General features: G+C 46.3%; 1 protein-coding gene and 1 pseudogene across 2 annotated transcripts in view; one reads left to right on the top strand and one right to left on the bottom strand.

Moving 5' to 3' along the window:
* Positions 1 to 24,735, top strand: part of CCDC171 (coiled-coil domain containing 171) — a 242,124-nt gene extending 217,389 nt beyond the window's left edge. For both annotated transcript variants that reach the window (XM_063914189.1, XM_063914190.1), the window contains 2 exons: positions 22,536 to 22,688; positions 22,779 to 24,735. In XM_063914189.1, coding sequence (XP_063770259.1) covers positions 22,536 to 22,688; positions 22,779 to 23,021 — 396 coding nt within the window. In that variant the 3' untranslated portion in view covers positions 23,022 to 24,735. The remainder of the gene's footprint in view (positions 1 to 22,535; positions 22,689 to 22,778) is intronic.
* On the bottom strand, positions 10,346 to 10,465 carry LOC134936318 (5S ribosomal RNA; annotated as a pseudogene).
* Positions 24,736 to 26,622: the final 1,887 nt, after the last annotated feature.

Below are 26,622 nucleotides of genomic sequence, written 5' to 3'. Positions count from 1 at the left end.
GGGAGAAGAAGCGAACTCACCTGCGTGCAGAGTGGATTGGGCTTCTTAGGCTACTGGACATTAGCTCCAGAGGGACCGATCACAGGCCCAGCCATGGATAGGTCCCAGAGCCGCGCCACCGGCCCCCTTACAGAGCCAGAAGACAGAAGAGGTCCGGAAAATCGGCGGCAGAAGACGTCCTGTCTTCAACAAGGTAGCGCACAGCACTGCAGCTGTGCGCCATTGCTCTCAGCACACTTCACACTCCGGTCACTGAGGGTGCAGGGCGCTGGGGGGGGGCGCCCTGAGACGCAATAAAAACACCTTGGATGGCAAAAAATGCATCACATATAGCTCCTGGGCTATATGGATGAATTTAACCCCTGCCAGAATACACAGAAAAACGGGAGATAAGGCCGCCGAGAAGGGGGCGGAGCCTATCTCCTCAGCACACTGGCGCCATTTTCCCTCACAGCTCCGTTGCAGGGAAGCTCCCTGGCTCTCCCCTGCAGTCACTACACTACAGAAAGGGTTAAAAAAAGAGAGGGGGGCACTAATTACGCGCAGTATTAAAAATACAGCAGCTATAAGGGGAAAAACACTTATATAAGGTTATCCCTGTATATATATAGCGCTCTGGTGTGTGCTGGCAAACTCTCCCTCTGTCTCCCCAAAGGGCTAGTGGGGTCCTGTCCTCTATCAGAGCATTCCCTGTGTGTGTGCTGTGTGTCGGTACGTTTGTGTCGACATGTATGAGGAGAAAAATGATGTGGAGACGGAGCAGATTGCCTGTAATAGTGATGTCACCCCCTAGGGGGTCGACACCTGAGTGGATGAACTGTTGGAAGGAATTACGTGACAGTGTCAGCTCTGTATAAAAGACAGTGGTTGACATGAGACAGCCGGCTACTCAGCTTGTGCCTGTCCAGACGTCTCATAGGCCGTCAGGGGCTCTAAAGCGCCCGTTACCTCAGATGGCAGATATAGACGCCGACACGGATACTGACTCCAGTGTCGACGGTGAAGAGACAAATGTGACTTCCAGTAGGGCCACACGTTACATGATTGAGGCAATGAAAAATGTTTTACACATTTCTGATAATACGAGTACCACCAAAAAGGGGTATTATGTTCGGTGAGGAAAAACTACCTGTAGTTTTCCTGAATCTGAGAAATTAAATGAGATGTGTGATGATGCGTGGGTTTCCCCCGATAACAACTGATAATTTCTAAAATGTTATTGGCATTATATCCTTTCCCGCCAGAGGTTAGGGTGCGTTGGGAAACACCCCCTAGGGTGGATAAAGCGCTCACACGCTTGTAAGAACAAGGGCTCTACCCTCTCCTGAGATGGCCGCCCTTAAGGATCCTGCTGATAGAAAGCAGGAGGGTATCCTAAAATGTATTTACACACATACTGGTGTTATACTGCGACCAGCAATCGCCTCAGCCTGGATGTGCAGTGCTGGGTTGGCGTGGTCGGATTCCCTGACTGAAAATATTGATACCCTAGATAGGGACAGTATATTATTGCCTATAGAGCATTTAAAAGATGCATTTCTATATATGCGTGATGCACAGCGGAATATTTGCCGACTGGCATCAAGTCTAAGTGCGTTGTCCATTTCTGCCAGTAGAGGGTTATGGACACGACAGTGGTCAGGTGATGCGGATTCCAAACGGCATTTGGAAGTATTGCCTTATTAAGGGGAGGAGTTATTTGGGGTCGGTCTTTCAGACCTGGTGGCCACGGCAACAGCTGGGAAATCCACGTTTGTACCCCAGGTCGCCTCTCAACATAAGAAGACGCCGTATTATCAGGCGCAGTCTTTTCGTGGGCAAGCGGGCAAAAGGTTCCTCATTTCTGCCCCGTGACAGAGGGAGAGGAAAAAGGCTGCAGAAATCAGCCAGTTCCCAGGAACAGAAGCCCTCTCCCGCTTCTGCCAAGCCCTCAGTATGACGCTGGGGCTTTACAAGCAGAATCAGGCACGGTGGGGGCCCGTCTCAATGAATTTCAGCGCGCAGTGGGCTCACTCGCAAGTAGACCCCTGGATCCTTCAGGTGATATCTCAGGGGTACAAATTGGAATTCGAGACGTCTCCCCCTCGCCGTTTCCTAAAGTCGGCTTTACCGATGTCTCCTTCTGACAGGGAGGCAGTTTTGGAAGCCATTCACAAGCTGTATTCCCAGCAGGTGATAATCAAGGTACCCCTCCTCCAACAGGGAACGGGGTATTATTCCACACTGTTGTGGTACCGAAGCCGGACGGCTCGGTGAGACCGATTCTAAATCTAAAATCTTGAACACTTACATACGGAGGTTCAAATTCAAGATTGAGTCACTCAGAGCAGTGATTGCGAACCTGGAAGAAGGGGACTACATGATGTCTCGGGACATCAAGGATGCTTACCTTCAGGTCCCAATTTACCCTTCTCACCAAGGGTACCTCAGGTTTATGGTACAGAACTGTCACTATCAGTTTCAGACGCTGCCGTATGGATGGTCCACGGCACCCCGGGTCTTTACCAAGGTAATGGCCGAAATGATGATACTCCTTCGAAGGAAGGGAATTTTAGTTATCCCTTACTTGGACGATTCCCTGATAAGGGTAAGATCCAGGGAACAGGTGGAGGTCGGTGTAGCACTATCTCAGGTAGTGTTGCGGCAGCACGATTGGATTCTCAATATTCCAAAATCGTAGCTGATTCCGACGACTCGTCGTCTGTTCCTAGGGATGATCCTGGACACAGTCCAGATAAAGGTGTTTCTCCCGGAGGAGAAAGTCAGGGAGTTATCCGAGCTAGTCGGGAACCTCCTATAACCGAGCCAAGTCTCAGTACATCAATGAAAGGGTTCTGGGAAAAATGGTGGCTTCCTACGAAGCAATCCCATTCGGCAGATTACACGCAAGAACTTTCCAGTGGGACCTGCTGGACAAATGGTCCGGGTCGCATCTTCAGATGCATCAGCGGATAACCCTGTCACCAAGCACAAGGGTGTCTCTCCTGTGGTGGTTGCAGAGTGCTCATCTTCTAGAGGGCCGCAGATTCGACATTCAGGACTGGGTCCTGGTGACCACGGATGCCAGCCTGCGAGGCTGGGGAGCAGTCACACAGGGAAGGAATTTCCAGAGCTTATGGTCAAGCCTGGAGACATCACTTCACATAAATATCCTGAAGCTAAGGGCCATTTACAATGCTCTAAGCTCAGCAAGACCTCTGCTTCAAGGTCACCCGGAGTTGATCCATTCGGACAACATCACGGCAGTCACCCACGTAAACAGACAGGGTGACACAAGAAGCAGGAGGGCAATGGCAGAAGCTGCAAGGATTCTTCGCTGGGCGGAAAATCATGTGATAGCACTGTCAGCAAGTGGGGACTTCACCCAGAAGTCTTCCACATGTTTATAAAACTCGACAAGTATTGCGCCGGGTCAAGGGACCCTCCGGCAATAGCTGTAGACGCTCTGGTAACACAGTGGGTGTACCAGTCAGTGTATGTGTTCCCTCCTCTGCCTCTCATACCCAAGGTACTGAGAATTATAAGATGGAGAGGAGTAAGCACTATATTCGGGCTCCGGATTGGCCAAGAAGGACTTGGTAACCGGAACTTCAAGAGATGCTCACGGAGGATCCGTGGCCTCTACCTCTAAGAAGGGACCTGCTCCAGCAAGGACCCTGTCTGTTCCAAGACTTACCGCGACTGCGTTTGACGGCATGGCGGTTGAACGCCGGATCCTGAAGGAGAAAGGCATTCCGGATGAAGTCATTCCTATCCTGATCAAAGCCAGGAAAGATATAACCGCAAAAAATTATCACCGCATTTGGCGAAAATATGTTGCGTGGTGCGAGGCCAGTAAGGCCCCGACGGAGGAATTTTCAACTAGGTCGATTCCTACATTTCCTGCAAACAGGAGTGTCTATGGGCCTGAAATGGGGGTCCATTAAGGTTCAAATTTCGGCCCTGTCAATTTTCTTCCAAAAAGAACTAGCTTCAGTCCCTGAAGTTCAGACGTTTGTGAAAGGGGTACTGTATATACAGCCTCCTTTTGTGCCTCCAGTGGCACCTTGGGATCTAAATGTAGTTTTTGGGTTCCAAAAGTCACATTGGTTTGAACCACTTAAATATGTGGAGTTAAAATATCTCACATGGAAAGTGGTCATGCTGTTGGCCCTGGCCTGGGCCAGGTGCGTGTCAGAATTGGCGGCTTTATCCTGTAAAAGCCCTCATCTGATTTTCCATTCGGACAGGGCGGAATTGAGGACTTGTCCTCAGTTTCTCCCTAAGGTGGTTTTCAGCGTTTCACCTGAATCAACCTATTGTGGTGCCTGCGGCTACTAGGGACTTGGAGGACTCCAAGTTGCTAGACGTTGTCAGGGCCCTGGAAATATAGGTTTCCAGGACGGCTGGAGTCAGAAAATCTGACTCGTTGTTTATTCTGTATGCACCCAACAAGCTGGGTGCTCCTGCTTCTAAGCAGACTATTGCTCGTTGGATTTGTAGTACAATTCAGCTTGCACATTCTGTGGCAGGCCTGCCACAGACAAAATCTGTAAAAGCCCATTCCACAAGGAAGGTGGGCTCATCTTGGGCGGCTGCCCGAAGGGTCTCGGCTTTACAACTTTGCCGAGCAGCTACTTGGTCAGGAGCAAATATGTTTGTAAAATTCTACAAATTTGATGCCCTGGCTGAGGAGGACCTGGAGTTCTCTCATTTGGTGCTGCAGAGTCATCCGCACTCTCCCGCCCGTTTGGGAGCTTTGGTATAATCCCCATGGTCCTTACGGAGTCCCCAGCATCCACTAGGACGTCAGAGAAAATAAGAATTTACTTACCGATAATTCTATTTCTCGTAGTCCGTAGTGGATGCTGGGCGCCCATCCCAAGTGCGGATTGTCTGCAATACTGGTACATAGTTATTGTTACCAAAAAAAAATCGGGTTATTGCTGTAGTGAGCCATCTTTTCTAGAGGCTCCTCTGTTATCATGCTGTTAACTGGGTTTAGATCACAAGTTATATGGTGTGATTGGTGTGGCTGGTATGAGTCTTACCCGGGATTCAAAATCCTTCCTTATTGTGTACGCTCGTCCGGGCACAGTATCCTAACTGAGGCTGGGAGGAGGGTCATAGGGGGAGGAGCCAGTGCACACCAGGTAGTTCTAAAGCTTTACTTTTGTGCCCAGTCTCCTGCGGAGCCGCTATTCCCCATGGTCCTTACGGAGTCCCCAGCATCCACTACGGACTACGAGAAATAGAATTATCGGTAAGTAAATTCTTATTTTTTATGATAGCATTAACTATTATAGCTGCTAGCAGATAAGCCCAACGTGTGACCGTAAAGGAGGTGGAAGAGGGGATTCCAGAAATAGAAATTTCCCAGTGCCTACCTGCTGCAGCAACCTTCAGCAAATCTTTTTACAGCAAAATTGTTTTACAGGCTTTGTTGTCTGTACAGTACCCTTTATGTACAGTTTCCTTCCTATTTCTCCTACAGGGTCCACAGATTATCCACAGGATAAACATTGGGATATGAAGTAGCGACATCGGATTGACACCAAACGATCAAAACTTTCGGCCTCCCAGAATGCAATGGGCCAGTCCCCTATATCCCCGCCTCCTGGCTCAGGCAATTCAGTTTTTTGTTTGGTGCTGCAAGATTAGCTTTTTGTTTTATTTTTATAGTCTTACTCTTTTTTGAGCGATCTTTCTAAAAAGCGTCTTATACGTACCTTAGAGTCGCTACAACAACTCCCCGCGGGGTCGCAACAACGCTTACCCACGTGTACAGTGCTGTTTCGGCGGGCGTCTGTGTATAATGTACTTGCAAGTTCAGCAGACGTTACCAGGCTGTGGCCGGAGCACAGGGAGAAGGTAAGGCATCGGTTCCACTTAGCAGGGAAAATGCGAGACATAGCCGCACTGTTTCGGGATGGAGACTACCAAACAGTAGCTGACATGGCAGCCACTTCTGGTGCACCAGCGCTAGGCCCCAGGGATCATATGCTCCAGGGACTAGTGTGAGGATGCGATCCCTGGGGTTGATGTCAGCAGTGGGGAGTAAGACGCTCCCCTGGTCGCCCCTCTCCCTGGTTCATGACTAGATTCCTCTGAGTTTCCCGCCATGAACTGGTTTCCCGCTTCCGTCTGAGATGCTGTGTATCTATAAGGACCCAGTCACAGCATAGGCGGCTGTGTGACTGGTGCGTCGGTGTTCACTTGGGCGTCTGTGTTAATTGTAGGTTCACTGGGTGTTTGTGTACACTATTAGCGTCTCGATCCACTCAGCGTTTACTGACGTATTGATCGATCCTGGAAGCAGGGTGAAGTCTCCCTGTATCCCACTCTCCTGAGCCGGGTGATACAGTTCTAAGGGGGTCATTCTGACCAGTTCGCACGCAGTGATGCGAACGGGTAGGAAATGCGCATGCACGGTGGATGCATTGCGCACGCATGCCGTTGTCTGGCGACGATTGTCATCCGGGTAACGACGATGCCAGCGACAAATGTGATCGCAGCGGTGATCGCAAGAAGATGGACAGGCGGTAGGCATTCCTGGACGGATACTCACCGTATCCAGCCGTTTTCGGGGAGTGGTAAGAAAAACTCGGGTATTTCCAGGCGAACGGAGGGCGGATATCTGACGTCAAAGCCGGGACCTGCATAGCTGGATCTGTCGCACAGGGTAAGTAGGTCTAGGGCTGGTCTTGTTTTGTGTGAAACTTTTTTAGCATAGCAGGGCTGCACAAGCATTTGCAGCCTTGCTATGCTAAAATACACTCCCCCATAGGCGGAGATTAGTTGATCGCACCAGCAGCAAAAAGTTGCTTGGTGCGATCAACTCGGAATGAGGGCCTAAGTCTCTACCTACAATTAAATACGAGTAGTTGGATAAGTGCCTGATGCATATGAGTCTGTAAACTATTGCTGCTGTTTCTTTCGCTGTGCGACTGAATACGTTTAAAGTCCTATATAAGGTAATGCAGTCATATATTTCTCCTACATACTTGAAATGTTTCTGTAGTTGAATATGTGCTCATATTGCTTATTATACTAATGTATAACCTGTGACTGATTGCTAGTGTGATTGCTGACTTTACTATTTTCTGTCAGTTTCTGTGTATTCCGTTCCTCAATGCTGGTGCAAAGCAGGGAGGGATCGTATTGTATGTCACTTTCACAGGGTTTAAAGTGATTTCAGTCACAAATCGTGTAGTAACACTGTACAGGTGTGTGATTTAGTTAATATTTAAGAGAGGCAAGGGTGAGGAGGATACACCTTCCTCAGCAGCACCAATACTGATTTAATGTTTGTCTTGCAAAGCTGGATCAACCTCTCAGGACCTGGTTCAAAATGGATTATGTGCAAACTGTTTTAGCTTTAATCAAAGCCTCCTGAATAATCCAAGGCAGGCACAGGTTCAATTTGAACCACCATGGGCTATGTTTGCACAGACATTATCCAGTATAGCTGAGCAGATAATGCCAGCTCCTCTACCATGGATAGTTTACCCTATTAACCCTTACATGCAACATTCCCCCTGTGGTTTATCACATCCAGTGCAGGAATCTGCAGCCTTTCAACAAAAACAGGCTGGAAGTCCAGTGGATAAATCATATAGACATGAACCAACATCTTCACAGTCTACACATGTTTCAGATGGGGACTTGTTGGAGGATGAGGACTCATCGTACTCCGGGTTAGCATACAGAGATGAGGATGAAGGTCTTAGCGGGTCATTCCGACCTGATCGCACACTAGGATTTTTTGCTGTGCTGCGATCAGGTCAGAACTGCGCATGTGTATGCACCGCAATGCTCAGGCGCAGCGGATTGTTGCTGAGCGATGGATTGTGTGAAGAATCCATTCGCACAGCTGATCGCATGCAGATTGACAAGAAGAAGGCATTTGTGGGTGTCAACTGACCGTTTTCAGGGAGTGGTTGGAAAAAGCAGACGTGTCCAAGCGTTTGCAGGGTGGGTGTCTGACGTCAATTTCGGGCAAGAACAGGCTGAAGTGATCGCAGCGGCTGAGTAAGTTCTGAGCTACTCAGAAACTGCACAAAACTTTTTTGTACCGCTCGGCTGCACATGCGATCGCACACTTGCAAAGCAATCATACACTCCCCTATGGGCGGCGACTATCTGTTCACAGCGCTGCAAAAAATAGCTAGCAGCGATCAACTCTGAATGACCCCCTTAGTTCAGTGACATACCTGAGCTAATTAGTGCTATGAAAGCCATTCTATCCTTAGAGGAAGCAGCAGAGCCTTTGTTAAAATCTAAGGCTCCTGTGTTTAAACGTCCCAAAACAGTTAGGACTGAATTTCCTGGGTCAGAACAGCTGACGGAAATAATGCAAGACGTTTGGGTAACACCCAGTAAGAAGTTAGAATTCCAAAGAAATCGAATTCCCATTATCCTCTTCTGGATGGGGACTGTTTAAAAAGGGAGGTGGCTCCTAAATTAGATACGCATGTCATTTGATTGGTGCAAAAATCTACATTACCTCTGCCTTCAACATCATTAAAAACCATTTTCTCCTTGTCTGGGGCAATCATAAGACCAGCCATGGCTTCAGCCTGGATGGCAAAAGCAGTGGCAGCCTGGGCTGATGCATTGGAGGATGATCTTTCATTGGCATCTAGAGAGCAAAAATCCCATATTACACATATCAAACAGGCGGCTATTTTTATGGAAGAAGCAGCCTTGGATATGGATACAATTGCCTCTCTGGCATCAGCTTCAGCAGTAGCATCTCACAGCAGTTTGGCTACGTACATGGAAGGCTGACACAGAATCCAAGATGGTTTTGGAGTCTTTGACTTTTACTAGAGATATTCTTTTTGGTAAAGAATTAAACAGTATTTTGGAGTCAGAAGCAGACTCCCAGTAAGTGAAGTTCCTTCCACACACAAATCCAAATCTAGATTTTTAGCTTTTCGGCCCTTTCAGACTCGAGGAAAAGCAAATGGACAAGGTTATGGCAAACAGTCTCAATCTGACAAGTCTGGTAAGACTAAAAAGCATTGGGCGACCAGACGGCCAGCTTCCAAGTCAGAAGATAAGCCATCAGCCTGATGGTGTGGGCCTCCACCTGGATGTGAGGCCGACTTCTATTTGCACAGACCTGGCAGCAGTTCACCACAGATGCCTGGGTGCAAGAAGCGGTATCTCACGGTTATGCGTTTGCTTTCAAGAAACGCCCTCCTCAAAGTTTTTTTTTGTACCAGCCCGTCTTCAGTAGAAACGAAGGCCAGGGCTTTGCAAGAGGCAAGTCAGAAGTTGCTTCAGTCAGGAGTGATAATTTCAGTTCCTCCTGCACAACGAGGACAAGGTTTTTATTCCAACCTGTTTCTAGTCCAGAAGCCAAATGGGTCGTTCCGGCCCATACTCAATCTCAAAGTGCTGAACAAATACATTTGGGTGCCTGTTTCATATGGAGACTTTACGTTCCATTATTTTGGCCATGGAGCCGTAGGATTTTATGCTATACCTGGATATCCAGGATGTTTACCTACATGTTCCTATAGCACTGTCCCGTCAGTACTATCTCAGGTTTACTATCCTTCAGATACATTTTCAGTTTCAGGCCCTACCATTTGGACTGGCCACAGCTCCCAGAGTATTCACCGAAATTTTGGCGGTAATGGCAGCTTATCTCCGTCAGCAGGGGATAAGGATTTTTCCATACCTCGACGATTTTATTTATCCTGGCACAATCTCAGAAATTGCTTCAGTGTCATCTGCAACAGACAATAGCTTGTTTGCAGAAACACAGTTGGCAAAAAAGCAGTGAGGGAAACCGTGCTGGTCAGGAATAGTAGTATGTCCTAGTAGTTGTCGTCTGTAAAACTGATTTTTATGCAAGAATATATTTCTTATTTTAGTAACCATACACCTAGGGATTTATCATCCTTTATATGGTGTGTGTGTGTGTGTGTGTGTGTGTGTGTGTGTATATATAAGGTTACCATCAGTGGTGCTCCCTTGAGCCAAAAAGTACCAATGTGAACACAAAGGGAATAGAAAGTAGAAGACTCTTGTTAGGGAGCACTCTAATACAGACAGACTTTTGTTTAGATACTGATAAGATCAAAACATTTTTAATAATGTCTCTTTAAAAGTTATTTAAGGGAGTGCCATAGATGCCAATATATGTAGATCAATAACAAAGTGAAAATATGAAAGGAAAACATATATACAATTTTTAGCTCAAACGCTACAATACAAGCCGGAAAGGGTATAATTGTGGTCAGTATATAGTCACAATGTGGCTGTGGTAATGTCCTTATATTGTACAATATATGACCATCATTTATTCTGCATAAATCCTCTCTTTAATGGTGACAAGAAAATAGGCGGCAATTAATTGCAGTACCAGAGTGTTCCAAGGTGGTCTCCCATCCAAGTACTGACCCGGCCCTACACTGCTTGGCTTCCAAGATCAGATGAGATTGGGCATTTCCAGTGGGATATGTCCGCAGGTTTTATGCTTGCCTCTGTTATCACTCTATTTTGGTAAACAGTTGAGCATATGGAGAAGTATAATCAGTACTTGCAGTAAATGTGACAGTATAGACCACAAAATCTAGTGCTGAAAAGGATGGTCATTTGTATGTGGAGAAATTTTTTATCACAATAGATACTACAAAATGAAGATTCGTACAAGAAGACCAATAATATACCCAATAGAAAATACGGTTAGTCTGCCACAAACACCAGTAGGCAGAAAAATGTCATAAAGCATTCACAATAAATCACTGGTTCACTGATGTTTCACTTTCATCATGTTTCATACCACTCAATATAGAGTAGGAATGAAATAAGTGAGAGTCAGCTTACAGAACAATATGCGTTACGTCAGCAATGGATATAACAGTAACATACCTTGACATAATTTATACGCTGGAAAAGAAAAATGTGTAACACACTATGCATTGAATTGCAGCCAAAATATCAAGAAATTGCCAGAGATATACCACACAGTTACTGACTCACACTGTTTATGCTGAAAAGAGATATATATATATATATATATATACAGTGCTAAGTATTCTCTTCCTTAAAATAAGGTAAAATGATACTGGAGATAAATGCTGGATTTTTAGAAAACACCTATCGTTGTACAGTGGTGTATACGATACCAATATCCGGATGGTCCCCTGCCTGGTATTGTAGGTACGCTGGTGTCACGTTAACTGGAGAGTAGCTCCGGTAATACTATAGGTTACATATTTTTCTTTTCTGACGTATAAATTATGTCAAGGTGAGACCAAGTGGAGGGTTGGAGACCGTTCATCCCTCCGAGCTAACTGGCTAGGCGATTGCCTCTGAGCTCCTTATACCAATAAAACTAGAGGTGTCGCTGTCCTTTTTTCACGACGCCTTTCCTACACAGTGTTGGATACTGTGCTAGACCCCAATGACAGATATGCACTAATAGATGTTAAAATTGGTCATACTCCTTATACTATCTTACACATCTATGCCCCTAATACCCAGGTGTCGGAATTCTTGACCCAGTTGGCCCTTCTTGTACAGCAGTGTGAAATATTTCCTCTAATAATTGGGGGGACTTCAACACTGTTAAAGACCTGACATTAGATAAATCTCTGATCCCATCTTCTTTACATTCTTCTCTATGGACTATACTTGATAGATTTACTTTGGAATTACAGGTAACAGATATCTGGAAACTTTTCCACCCATCAGATAAGTCTTTTACATTTCACTCGGGTGTTCATCGATCGGTCTCTCGAATTGATTATTTTCTGGTGTCTGATAGTTTAGTTACAGAGGTGCGCTCTGTGAACATTGCGGAGATCATGGTCTCCGATCATGCTCCCATTGAATTTTCTTTTAAACTGCCAGCGGTGGGCCCTAGTCACTGAACTTGGACCTTCCCTGCTCACTTGTATCCTTCTGATCAATTCCGGGATTACCTCAGACCTGTCCTTTTTTGGGAGGCCTCAAAGTATGTTATGCAGGGCCATGTTATTTTGTATGTGTCCAGCCGCAAAAAAAGAGCAGAGAAAACAATGAGTCTTTCTACCACTTTACGAAATTCTTTTTCTATGTATGTAGCAGACCCCTCAGAAGAGTGGTTAATTACATATAATCAAGCTAAATCCTTGTTGGACAATTTTTTACTTTCTCAGGCACAGCGGCAGCTGGACTTTACGAAAAAGAGATATTATATGTGGGGGGGCCAGATCTGGACGACTCTTGGCCTCCCTTACTAAGACACGGAAACGCAAGAATCGCATTCGGTTCGAGAGACTGATCAATCTCCCCTACTTGTGAAATCCTCTGAAATTTCAACAGCTTTTTATGAATATTACTGTAACTTATACACTGCTATGCCGTCGTCCCCGGACTCCTTGGACGCTATAATACGGGAAGCCGGGCTGCCCCGTTTGTCTCCAGATCAGATCAAATAGATTTTTTAGATTCAGACATAACAGAACTAGAAGTTAGTTCGGCAATATCCTCCCTCCGCACTTGCAAAGCCCCTGGACCTGATGGTCTGTCGAGAGAATATTTTTAAATTTTGAACCTAGACATTGTTCCTACCTTACTGGAATTATACAGTTTCATACATAAACAATGCCCTAAGTACCCCTCTTTTAACAAAGCCTTCACTTTAATCCCGTAGCTGAATCGTGACCCAACGTTGCTCGGATCTTACCGTCCCATTACCTTGTTAAATGTAGATTTTAAGATCCCGTCGAAGATAATTTCTAACAGACTACAGTCTTTTTCTTCCTCATTATTCTCACCTCATCAATTACGATTCATTCGTGGAAGACAAACGATTAAAGGAAGTCGAACGGCCATAGCATCTATAGCGGCAGCAAATAACTCCCCCTCTACCCCTAGTATGCTTTTGAGCCTTGACGCTCAAAAAGCCTTTGACACGGTTTCCAGGCCCTTTCTATTTAATGTACTTTCGGCCCGAGATTTTGGACCTCATTTTATCAATCTTGTAAAATTCTTCTACAGTTTCCCAACTACCTCTCTTAATAAATGGGACAAGAAGTGATCCAATTGTCATGACCCGAGGTACACGTCAGGGCTGTCCCCTTTCCCCCTTATTATTTAATTTATCCCTATATCCCCTGCTCCGAATAATCGAATCTTGGCCTGTCCTACGTGGTATACATATTGGGACTACAGAAGTGAAAATTACAGCATTCGCTGATGACGTTGTCATTTACCTATCAAATCCTAAACGCTCTTTAAAACCCTTACTAGACTTGATAGATAGGGTGGGATCAGTCTCCAGATTCTTAGTTCATTTTGAAAAATCGCAAGCTTTCTATTTAAAAAGGGTATTTTGTCTGCCTACCTGGGCTGCACAGTTGTCCTTGAACTGGACGAAGCAGAAGCTCCCATACCTGGGTATTTTTCTCCCCAAGACCATCGCCAAATTATGAGTTAAACATAAAAAAAAAAAAATAGTTTCGCAAATAACGGCGCATCTGGGGGGGATGGGCTGTCTTCAACTCTCTTTTCTGGGAAGGGCCAACCTTCTTCGCATGGTTTATTTTCCGAAACTCTTCTATCCATTACAGGTTCTCCCTATCCTATTGTCCCGACAGCACTATGTACAGATAAACTCTTTATTTTGAAAATTCATTTGGAATAACAAATGCGCGAGAATTGGTCTATCTAAACTGTGCCAACCTACACTTAATGGGGGAATTAATTTTCCTGACATTCTGACATATAGCTATGCGGCACAGCTCTATTACATAAAGGACTGGTTGTCTAATGAACAAACTTATACCAATACTTCTCTAGAACTGAATTTCAACCCTCAGCTATCGCTGATAGCTTTTTTACATATGACAGATGTAGACGTAACCTCAAATTTAGTTAACAACCCCCTCCTCATGACCATTAGAAAAGTATGGGGCTGTTGCCACATAAATACAAATTAAGCCAACATTTCTCCATTCATCGTAAAATTTGTATCGTGTTGCTTCAAGGACAAAAAATAACAATCTAAAGAAAAAATTATGTCAAGGTATGTTTGTACTGCTTTATCCATTGCTGACGTAATGCGTATTGTTCTGTAAGCTGACTCTCACTTATTTAATTCCTACTCTATATTGAGTGGTATGAAACATGATGAAAGTGAGACATCATTGAACCAGTGATTTATTGTGAATGCACACATGCTTTTATGACATTTTTCTGCCTACTGGTGTTTGTGGCAGACTAACCGTATTTTCTGTTGGGTATATTTAGGGTGGCCAATCCCGGGATCGGGATCGGCGGGATCCCGGGATTTGAGGCCAAAAATGCCGGGATTTGAATCCCGGGATTGGAGCCTCCAATCCCGGGATTCACGGGATTAAACTGCGCATGCGCATTGTGGTTTTCTTGTCCAGGCAGCGCTGCTGAGCACTAGCGCTCGGCTCAGCCTCAGACGCTGCCCGGCCCTGGCTGTGCATGGCGTGCGCATCTCACACCTTCCCTCCGGTGGCCCGCAGCATCTACTCTTCGGCTGCCTTCCAGCCTGCCTGATCAGTGGAGGAGGCCGGCCCTGGCTGCCGTCTGTGCGCGGTGTGACGTCAGCGATGTCACGCTGCGCATCCGCACACCTTCCCTCCAGCGGACCGCCGCATCTGGTCTACATCGTGGCTACCCTCCAGCCCGCCTTCTTTGACCTTAAATGGAGGAGGAGGACGCTGCCAGACTATGCTCATGCCTGTAGTGAGTATGTTATTTATTTATTTCTCTGACGTCCTAAGTGGATGCTGGGGACTCCGTCAGGACCATGGGGAATAGCGGCTCCGCAGGAGACAGGGCACAAAAGTAAAAGCTTTAGGATCAGGTTGTGTGCACTGGCTCCTCCCCCTATGACCCTCCTCCAAGCCTCAGTTAGATCTTTGTGCCCGGCCGAGAAGGGTGCAATCTAGGTGGCTCTCCTAAAGAGCTGCTTAGAGTAAAAGTTTTGTTAGGTTTTTTATTTTCAGTGAGTCCTGCTGGCAACAGGCTCACTGCATCGAGGGACTTAGGGGAGAAGGAGTGAACTCACCTGCGTGCAGGATGGATTGGCTTCTTAGGCTACTGGACACTAGCTCCAGAGGGACGATCACAGGTACAGCCTGGATGGGTCACCGGAGCCGCGCCGCCGACCCCCTTGCAGATGCTGAAGAGAGAAGAGGTCCAGAAATCGGCGGCTGAAGACTTCCCAGTCTTCTTAAGGTAGCGCACAGCACTGCAGCTGTGCGCCATTGCTCTCAGCACACTTCACACCAACGGTCACTGAGGGTGCAGGGCGCTTGGGGGGGCGCCCTGGGCAGCAATGAAAGTACCTATGCTGGCTAAAAATACATCACATATAGCCCCTGGGGCTATATGGATGTATTTAACCCCTGCCAGGTTATCAGAAAAACGGGAGAAGAAGCCCGCCGAAAAGGGGGCGGGGCCTATTCTCCTCAGCACACAGCGCCATTTTCCCTCACAGAACTGCTGGTGGGAAGGCTCCCAGGCTCTCCCCTACAGAAACAGGGTTAAAACAGAGAGGGGGGGCATTTTTTGTGGCGATATTATTACATATTAAGATGCTATAAGGGAAAACACTTATATAAGGTTGTCCCTGTAAAATTATAGCGTTTTGGTGTGTGCTGGCAAACTCTCCCTCTGTCTCCCCAAAGGGCTAGTTGGGTCCTGTCCTCTATCAGAGCATTCCCTGTGTGTGTGCTGTGTGTCGGTACGTGTGTGTCGACATGTATGAGGACGATGTTGGTGAGGAGACGGAGCAATTGCCTGTAATGGTGATGTCACTCTCTAGGGAGTCGACACCGGAATGGATGGCTTATTTAGGGAATTACGTGATAATGTCAACAAGCTGCAAGGTCGGTTGACGACATGAGACGGCCGGCAATCCAATTAGTACCTGTCCAGGCGTCTCAAACACCGTCAGGGGCTTTAAAACGCCCATTACCTCAGTCGGTCGACACAGACACGGACACTGACTCCAGTGTCGACGGTGAAGAAACAAACGTATTTTCCATTAGGGCCACACGTTACATGTTAAGGGCAATGAAGGAGGCGTTACATATTTCTGATACTACAAGTACCACAAAAAAGGGTATTATGTGGGGTGTGAAAAAACTGCCTGTAGTTTTTCCTGAATCAGATAAATTAATTGAAGTGTGTGATGATGCGTGGGTTTCCCCCAATAGAAAATTAAAGGCGCTCACACGCTTATCAAAACAAGAGGTGTTACCGTCTCCAGATACGGCCGCCCTCAAGGAGCCAGCTAATAGGAGGCTGGAAAATATCCTAAAAAGTATATACACACATACTGGTGTTATACTGCGACCAGCGATCGCCTCAGCCTGGATGTGCAGCGCTGGGGTGGCTTGGTCGGATTCCCTGACTGAAAATATTGATACCCTTGACAGGGAAAGTATTTTATTGACTATAGAGCATTTCTATATATACGAGATGCACAGAGGGATATTTGCACTCTGGCATCATGAGTAAGTGCGATGTCCATGTCTGCCAGAAGATGTTTATGGACACGACAGTGGTCAGGTGATGCAGATTCCAAACGGCACATGGAAGTATTGCCGTATAAAGGGGAGGAGTTATTTGGGGTCGGTCCATCGGACATGGTGGCCACGGCAACAGCTGGAAAATCCACCTTTTTACCCCAAGTCACATCTCAGCAGAAAAAGACACCGTCTTTTCAGCCTCAGTCCTTTCGTCCCCATAAGGGCAAGCGGGCAAAAGGCCAGTCATATCTGCCCAGGGGTAGAGGAACGGAAGAAGACTGCAGCAGGCAGCCCCTTCCCAGGAACAGAAGCCCTCCACCGCTTCTGCCAAGTTCTCAGCATGACGCTGGGGCCGTACAAGCGGACTCAGGTGCGGTGGGGGGGGGGTCGTCTCAAGAGTTTCAGCGCGCAGTGGGCTCACTCGCAAGTGGACCCCTGGATCCTACAAGTAGTATCCCAGGGGTACAGATTGGAAATTCGAGACGTCTCCCCCTCGCAGGTTCCTGAAATCTGCTTTACCAACGTCTCCCTCCGACAGGGAGGCATTATTGGAAACAATTCACAAGCTGTATTCCCAGCAGGTGATAATCAAAGTACCCCTCCTACAACAAGGAAAAGGGTATTATTCCACACTATTTGTGGTACTGAAGCCAGACGGCTCGGTGAGATCTATTCTAAATCTGAAATCTTTGAACACTTACATACAAAGGTTCAAATCAAGATGGAGTCACTCAGAGCAGTGATAGCGAACCAGGAAGAAGGGGACTATATGGTGTCCCTGGACATCAAGGATGCTTACCTCCATGTCCCAAAATTGCCCTTCTCACCAAGGGTACCTCAGGTTCGTGGTACAGAACTGTCACTATCAGTTTCAGACGCTGCCGTTTGGATTGTCCACGGCACCCCGGGTCTTTACCAAGGTAATGGCCGAAATGATGATTCTTCTTCAAAGAAAAGGCGTCTTAATTATCCCTTACTTGGACGATCTCCTGATAAGGGCAAGGTCCAGAGAACAGTTGGAGGTCGGAGTAGCACTATCTCAAGTAGTTCTACGACAGCACGGGTGGATTCTAAATATTCCAAAATCGCAGCTGATTCCGACGACACGTCTGCTGTTACTAGGGATGATTCTGGACACAGTCCAGAAAAAGGTGTTTCTCCCGGAGGAGAAAGCCTGGGAGTTATCCGAGCTAGTTAGGAACCTCCTAGAACCAGGCCAAGTGTCAGTGCATCAATGCACAAGAGTCCTGGGAAAAATGGTGGCTTCTTACGAAGCGATTCCATTCGGCAGATTTCACGAAATAATTTTTCAGTGGGATCTGCTGGACGAATGGTCCGGATCGCATCTTCAGATACATCAGCGGATAATCCTGTCTCCAAGGACAAGGGTGTCTCTTCTGTGGTGGCTGCAGAGTGCTCATCTACTAGAGGGCAGCAGATTCGGCATTCAGGACTGGGTCCTGGTGACCACGGATGCCAGCCTGAGAGGCTGGGGAGCAGTCACACAGGGAAGAAATTTCCAAGGAGTGTGGTCAAGTCTGGAGACTTCTCTCCACATAAATATACTGGAGCTAAGGGCAATTTACAATGCTCTGAGCCTAGGAAGACCTCTGCTTCAAAGTCAACCGGTGCTGATCCAGTCGGACAACATCACGGCAGTCGCCCACGTAAACAGACAGGGCGGCACAAGAAGCAGGAGGGCATTGGCAGCAAGGATTCTTCGCTGGGCGAAAAATCATGTGATAACACTGTTAGCGGTGTTCATTCCGGGAGTGGACAACTGGGAAGCAGACTTCCTCAGCAGGCACGACCTCCACCCGGGAGAGTGGAGACTTCATCTGGAAGTCTTCCACATGATTGTGAACCGTTGGGAAAGACCAAAGGTGGACATGATGGCGTCCCGTCTGAACAAAAAACTGGACAGGTATTGCGCCAGGTCAAGAGACCCTCAGGCAATAGCTGGGACGCTCTGGTAACACCGTGGGTGTACCAGTCGGTGTATGTGTTCCCTCCTCTGCCTCTCATACCCAAGGTACTGAGAATTATAAGAAGGAGAGGAGTAAGAACTATACTCGTGGCTCCGGATTGGCCAAGAAGGACTTGGTACCCGGAACTTCAAGAGATACTAAGAAGGGACTTGCTTCAGCAAGGATCATGTCTGTTCCAAGACTTACCGCGGCTGCGTTTGACGGCATGGCGGTTGAACGCCGGATCCTAAGGGAAAAAGGCATTCCGGAAGAGGTCATCCCTACCCTGGTCAGAGCCAGGAAGGAGGTGACCACACAACATTATCACCGCATTTGGCGAAAATATGTTGCATGGTGTGAGGCCAGGAAGGCCCCCACGGAGGAATTTCAACTCTGTCAATTCCTACATTTCCTGCAAACAGGAGTGTCTATGTGCCTCAAATTGGGGTCCATTAAGGTTCAAATTTCGTCCCTGTCGAATTTCTTCCAGAAAGAATTGGCTTCAGTTCCTGAAGTCCAGAAGTTTGTCAAGGGAGTACTGCATATACAACCCCCTTTTGTGCCTCCAGTGGCACTGTGGGATCTCAACGTAGTTCTGGGATTCCTCAAATCACATTGGTTTAAACCGCTCAAATCTGTGGATTTGAAATATCTCACATGGAAAGTGACCATGCTGTTGGCCCTGGCCTCGGCCAGGCGAGTGTCAGAATTGGCGGCTTTGTCTCACAAAAGCCCATATCTGATTGTCCATTCGGACAGGGCAGAGCTGCGGACTCGTCCCCAGTTTCTCCCTAAGGTGGTGTCAGCGTTTCACCTGAACCAGCTTATTGTGGTACCTGCGGATACTAGGGACTTGGAGGACTCCAAGTTGCTAGATGTTGTCAGGGCCCTGAAAATATAGGTTTCCAGGACGGCTGGAGTCAGGAAAACTGACTTGCTGTTATCCTGTATGCACCCAACAAACTGGGTGCTCTTGCTTCTAAGCAGACGATTGCTAGTTGGATGTGTAGTACAATTCAGCTTGCACATTCTGTGGCAGGCCTGCCACAGCCAAAATATGTAAATGCCCATTCCACAAGGAAGGTGGGCTCATCTTGGGCGGCTGCCCGAGGGGTCTCTGCTTTACAACTTTGCCGAGCTGCTACTTGGTCAGGGGCACACCCTGGCTGAGGAGGACCTGGAGTTCTCTCACTCGGTGCTGCAGAGTCATCCGCACTCTCCCGCCCGTTTGGGAGCTTTGGTATAATCCCCATGGTCCTGACGGAGTCCCCAGCATCCACTTAGGACGTCAGAGAAAATAAGAATTTACTTACCGATAATTCTATTTCTCGTAGTCCGTAGTGGATGCTGGGCGCCCATCCCAAGTGCGGATTGTCTGCAATACTTGTACATAGTTATTGTTACAAAAATCGGGTTATTATTATTGTGAGCCATCTTTTCAGAGGCTCCGCTGTTATCATGCTGTTAACTGGGTTCAGATCACAGGTTGTACAGTGTGATTGGTGTGGCTGGTATGAGTCTTACCCGGGATTCAAAATCCTTCCTTATTGTGTACGCTCGTCCGGGCACAGTATCCTAACTGAGGCTTGGAGGAGGGTCATAGGGGGAGGAGCCAGTGCACACCACCTGATCCTAAAGCTTTTACTTTTGTGCCCTGTCTCCTGCGGAGCCGCTATTCCCCATGGTCCTGACGGAGTCCCCAGCATCCACTACGGACTACGAGAAATAGAATTATCGGTAAGTAAATTCTTATTTTTTTAATCAAAATTTGAAATGGGCGGGGCTTGGGTGGGAGAAAAATTGAATCACGGTTCAATCCTGGGATCCCGGGAATACCGGGATTGAGCATTTTTCAATCCCGATTCCCGAGATTGAAAAAAATGCCCCGGGATTGGCCTCCCTAGGTATATTATTGGTCTTCTTGTACGAATCTTCGTTTTGTGGTATCTATTGTGATAAAAAATTTCTCCACATATAAATGACCATCCCTTTCAGCACTAGATTTTGTGGTCTATACTGTCACATTTACTGCAAGTACTGATTATACTTCTCCATATGCTCAACTGTTTACCAAAAGTGATAATAGAGGCAAGCATAATACCTACGTACATACCCCACTGGAGATGCCCAATCTCATCTGATCTTGAAAGCCAAGCAGTGTAGGACCACCTTGGAACACCCTGGTACTGCAATTAATTGCTGCCTATTTTCTTGTCACCATTAAAGAGCATTTTCGGCACTTCGGCTTTTATGACCTATGATTCAACTTCCTGCACTAATGTTTCCCTATAGGATTTATGCAGAATAAATTATGGTCCTATATTGTACAATATAAGGACATTACCACAGCCACATTGTGACTATATATTGACCACAATTATACCCTTTCCGGCTTGTATTGTAGTGTTTGAGCTAAAAATTGTATATATTGTTTCCTTTCATATTTTCACTTGGTTATTGATCTACATATATTGGCATCTATGGAACGCCCTTAAATAATTTTTAAAGAGACATTATTAATTTTTTTTTGATCTTATCAGTTATCGGTATCGAAACAAAACAGTCTGTATTAGAGTGCTCCCTAACAAGAGTCTTCTACTTTCTATTCTCTTTGTGTTCACAGAGACACGGTTGGCTCATAAATTGGGCAAAGTCGTCTCTGGTTCCGTCACAACGGATAACTCACTTGGGGGCTGTGTTGGATTCGGCCTTCAGGGAGTAATTTTACCTCTGAACACAATATCCAAAATTCAGTCAAAGATTCAGGAGCTGCAGTCAAAAGGTATCCATTCACGCAGGAATGTGTAATAGGATTGATGGTGTTGACATTCGACATGGTGGAGTATGCTCAGTTCCACTCGAGGCTTCTGCAACGTCTGATCCTTACCAAATTGAATGGTTTTCATCAGACAAAAAAACGCAGACATTGGTCCTTCCTCTGGAAGTAAAGAGGTCATTAGCATGGTGCCTACAGATATCCCATCTGGACAAAGGGAGACCCTTTTGGATATCAGATTGGGAAATTCTGACAACAGATGCCAGTCTTCAGGAAGTGTCAGGAAGAAGTTTCTTCCTTGGTCCACTGTCCTTGGAAGCAAGTTGCCTGCCAATAAATATATTGGAACTTCAGGCCATATTTATGGCACTCATTCAGGCAAAGGACATTCTTCAGGGGAACCAGTTCAAATTCGCTCAGACAATGCAACAGCAGTAGCATACCTCAATTATCAAGGAGGAACTCGCAGCCAAAAAGCAATGAAGGAGGTAAGCCGCACGTTAAGGTGGGCAGAACTTCATTATCCAACCTTGTCCACAGTGTTTATTCCGGGAGTCCTAAACTGGGAAGCAGATTTTCTCAGTCGACACACCATTCATGTAAACGAATGGGCTTCCCGAGGTCTTCAAGACTCTGGTAGACAAGTGGGGGTGACCGGAAATAGCTCTCATGGCGTCCTGTCAAAACAACACTGGTCAAGAACAAAGGATCCCAGAGTGATCTTTGTGGATGCCCTGTCAGTGAGATGGGAATTTCATCTGGCCTATGTGTTTCCATTGATCGCCCTGTTGCCCAGATTGATGCAAAAGGTAAAACAAGGAAAGGGTGCCGTGATACCAATAGCTCCGGCTTGGCACAGAAGACATTGGTACACAGATCTGCAGAGGCTGTCGATGGATGCGCCATTTCTACTCCCTCAACGTCCAGATCTACTGTCACAGGGTCCTTGCTGTTACAAGCATCTGGATCGACTGTCTTTGACGGCGTTCCTCTTGAGACTTCAATCCTGAAAGCAAGAGGATTCTCACAACAGGTAATTCAAACTATGCTCAGAGCAATCAGTGGACTTAGGAGAAATAGAGTTATCAACGGTAAGTCTACCATAAGTATTATTTTTAGATATATACTTGCAAGATGCATTGTCCATATGAAGCAACTTTCATTTGTAATGCGTTAACTTTTCTATATTTTATTATATTTACTGAGAAATCTACTAGTATAGTATATACTGTAGATGTTTTCCATCTACTATTATGCAGTGTTTTGGTTTGGACATCGTTTCTGTTGTTCTCATTACAGAATATGATCGGCTACTTCTTAGACATCTATCAGATCGCATACTCCAAAACAAGTGCTCTGGAAAGAGAAATAGCCTCCTACCAAAAACACATCGCAGCACTCAAATCTGAGCTGCAGACTGCATGCCTACGTGACACCAAGGAGTTGTCTGCGGTAAGTGACATCAGTCTAAGAATGTGCCGTGGCTACAGTTATTTGTAGTGGTGTCTATGAAAGCATACATCATTTATTTTTAAATTTCAGGTACAGTTTGATGCCAGATGTTTGCCATACTCAAGAGCAGAATTTCCGTGGGAGAGAGGTATCCCAGACTTTTTACCACTACAGCCAGAGCTGGATTTATCACACAGTCACATGAACTCCAACTATGTGAACGGCACATCTTTCAAACCTATAGAAAATGCATCTGTTACAGATCTTGAGCTGATGACCATGCAGGAGCTGCCGAATAAGACAGAACTTTTCTCTCTTAAAACAGCAACGTAACATCGCTGCTCTTTACATTAAAGGAATGACCTCCAGACATTGTACATGTGCTATTTAATCACCGTAGACACTGTGCACATTGTGTTTTTATATAAATGTAATAATTAACGTATTTGTTATACAGCATTTTATACCTGAAAACTTTTTATTTATTTTACAAAGGCCTGTAATGATAGTATATGTACACTCCGCTGCATGCTGCTTATACCGCTTATGTAATGGTAGCTCATTGTTGCTCACTGACTGCTCTTGGTAATGAAGCAGTTTGTCTTCTACTTTTTTGGAGTGTTCATTTTTTAGTTGGATTTTTCAGTTTAAAAGCATAAAAAAATTGGGGATTATAAAATATTGGGAGGGTAAAATAGCGAGTGCTGTTACTCAGATGTACTAATTGTTAATTAATACCGATTTATTATGAAAAACTCATTAATATACCTTCTCACAATATAACCAGTTTACCATATATACTCAGCATCCAGCAAGGATAATTATATTTATTTCAAGAAAGACAGTACACAACACTTCATTTAAAGTAATATGTATTTTCATTGTGTTTCAGTGTATCAAACATGATATTAGCACTTGGGACCTTATTCAGCTTCAGTTGCAGTATTGCTAAAATAGCAAAACTGCAACTGGCTGTGATTGCACGCTGGGGGCCGCCCAGCCCAGGGCAAGGCCGCCCAGCATGCTAATGCCCACTAGCGAAGCAATCGTAATGTAATTGTGATCGCATCGCTGGTTTGAGAAAGCCCCCCTGCCTCCGCAGGCAGGCACAGAACGGCCATTTTCTGAGTGGCAGTGGCCACGTGTGACGTCACGCAGCCACCCCCATTTTCGTCACCACACCCGCCCTATGCGGAGTCTATGTGACCACACGTTCAAGGGATGGCTACCCCCTGAACGCCTCTGCCTGTCAATCGGGCACAGGCGTCCGCATAACTGAGATGCGATCGTATCTCCCTGCCCTCGCACGTGCAGTATGGGGCCTGTGCACGCGCACTATGGCGGCCCCTGGGAGAATGTGAATCTTAGAATGCATCTCAGATGCGTCCCACGATGAATCGGGCCCATAATAACATTAACTGTTCCATAACTATATATATTTACTGTGTGTTGGTGTGTATGTACTTTATATATACAACCGCATCCTACCCTCTGCACTTTCTGGCTTTGCCCACTCGGTGCTGGGTCGTCCCATCCACCATCCAGCTCTGTCCGACCCTTCCTGCTCCCATCCTTACCTCGTTCCCGGCCAGTCCTTCATGTTCATGTACTGAGTATGCCAAGATGTTGAAAGTCTCTTGATAAAGTCCCTGTATTATACAACCGAAATATCGATTATTTTCAGATTTTACCTGTGACCTTATATGTGTATTGAATTATGTGCTACATATGGAGACTGCACCCTGTGAGCTGAAGATTTATATAATGTGCTGGCGACTCTTTGGAGATAGAGATATAGATATATAGATATATAAAAGCTGCGAGCAGCTTTGCATTTTCAATCCTTAATAAATCAGGCCCTATGTCTATATATAATTTTTACTTTTAACATGTCCTGAAGTAGTTTTGGAGGTTACGCAATATTCTTCTCCTTCATTATGTATTCTGTATTTTGTTTTGTGGAATCTTATGACTTCTTGTGATGGGACGTAACAGTCTTCATTGTAAAAATCTCCACCATTTCAGTACAGCTCATGTGGGCATTCGGTTACTGTGAGTGCTTATTTGTGCTAGTAGCAACATGGGTGATCTATAGCTGTAGCTACTGTGTTTGCCACCACCAAGCTAATAATGCTGAACATTTGCATAAGTCATTTCTAATTAGATTTATTTCCATTTATATAACTGGTACAGAGTAGCAGCTGGTACATAAAGCATAAGAAGTGTTGTCCATCAATACTGTACATCACTACAAGAAACGCAGAGCACTATAGTATGTCTATTACATACTTGGCAACAAAAGTACGATTTCTGCTGTGGGGTACACTGGGCTCCACAAGTCTGGACAATGGGGTTTAGAGTAGGATCTTGATCCGAGGCACCAACAGGCTCAAAGCTTTGACTGTTCCCAGAATGCACAGCGCCGCCTCCTCTATAACCCCGCCTCCCAGCACAGGAGCTCAGTTTGTCAGTTGGTGCTGCAGTAAGCAGGCACTTAACAGAGGGGCTGCTCCAGGCAGCCCTAAGAAAAGCTTTTTATGAGGTAAAGAGTGAAGACTTCAAGGGCAGCAGCAGGGGTAAATGTCTTCTGACATTCTCTGCTGCAGCTCCAGCTCTCCCCAGCGGCGCTGTACACTCCCGAGCCCTGGTTGCCGGGTACCTACAGCGGAGGCTCCGGTTTACTTCACGTTAGGCACACACGGCTGAGGCTCTCCAGGATCGCGTGGCCGCGCTTCGGGAGGTGGTAAGTGGGTCCCGCTCGCAGGACCCGGTCTTTATCCCGATCCGGCGCGGTCAGTGGGAGGCGGGCCGCGCGCGCTGGCGGTGGACACTGTGGATACAGGCGATCCCACTAGATCACCAGGGCATGGGCGCAGGTCAGGTTTTCTCTTAAAACCGATTTTAATATCGCTCACAGTACCCGGTGATTTTGCCAGCAAGTGGGATAAGGCTTAGACCTGAAGCCCCTCCCACAGCCCCAGGGCGCCATTTCCAGCAAGTGTTCCCGCCCTGGAGCTGCATCTCTGTCTTTCCTCACTCCCTGTCAGTGTCTGCGGCGCCATTACTCCTCAGCTCACTGTTCCTGGGACTGCTTGGGCAAATCCTCCTATGTAAAGCCGCCTGGTTGTCAGCGCTGTGCCTTTACATGACACTTAAGTATTCTACCTGCCTTTTTAGTCAGTGTTAGTAAGAAAGAGTGCATTTAGTCAGGGTTTTATAGTACAATTACCCTATGATATACATCCAGTTTCTTACTGTGTAGTGTTATATCTATTGACTATATAGCTGTCTAAGCTAGTCCAGTGCAGTATTATTGTCTGTAATAACCTCTGCATCGTACAAACTGTGACTATTTGTGTGTGCATTGATAGCGGAGTGGTGTCCATCTCGTGTCTTTCACTCAACTTGCTATCCCTATATTCTATGACCTGAGGGGGCTTGGTGCGTCAGGTGTTATTTAAAATAGGATTTTCACAAAGATATACTGTATTACGTATTTTTCTCTGTGATTTAGTCACCATATCTGTCCATTATCTCTGCTGGTGCTGACTACACTGCGCAGGGGTTTGGGTTTAGGGATATTGTGCTGCTGATAATTGTACTGTGTTACCTCATACTGCAAGTTATATCATGTCTGCTTCTGAGGGTAACGGTTCTGGGGCGGAACACACTGCTGGTGTTGTGTGAAGCCACAGGCACATATGGGGAGAATATAGCAGCTGTGGGCTCTGGTTCTGGGGGCTCCAGGTTGTTCTTGTCTCAGGAGAAAGTCCTGAAACTTCAGGACAGGATTCGTTGCTTCCTTTCTCGTCCGCAAGTGTCGATACATTCGGCAATGCAGGTGCTGGGCCTCATGGTGTCAGCATTCGACATGGAGTATGCTCAATTCCATTCTCGCCCCCTCCAGAAGCTGATTCTAGCCAAGTGGGACGGC

This window comes from Pseudophryne corroboree, chromosome 1 (genome assembly GCF_028390025.1).
Source record: "Pseudophryne corroboree isolate aPseCor3 chromosome 1, aPseCor3.hap2, whole genome shotgun sequence".
Classification (NCBI taxonomy): domain Eukaryota; kingdom Metazoa; phylum Chordata; class Amphibia; order Anura; family Myobatrachidae; genus Pseudophryne; species Pseudophryne corroboree.
The sequence above is the reverse complement of the archived record's forward strand: the minus strand, read 5'-3'. Positions and strand labels throughout refer to the sequence as shown.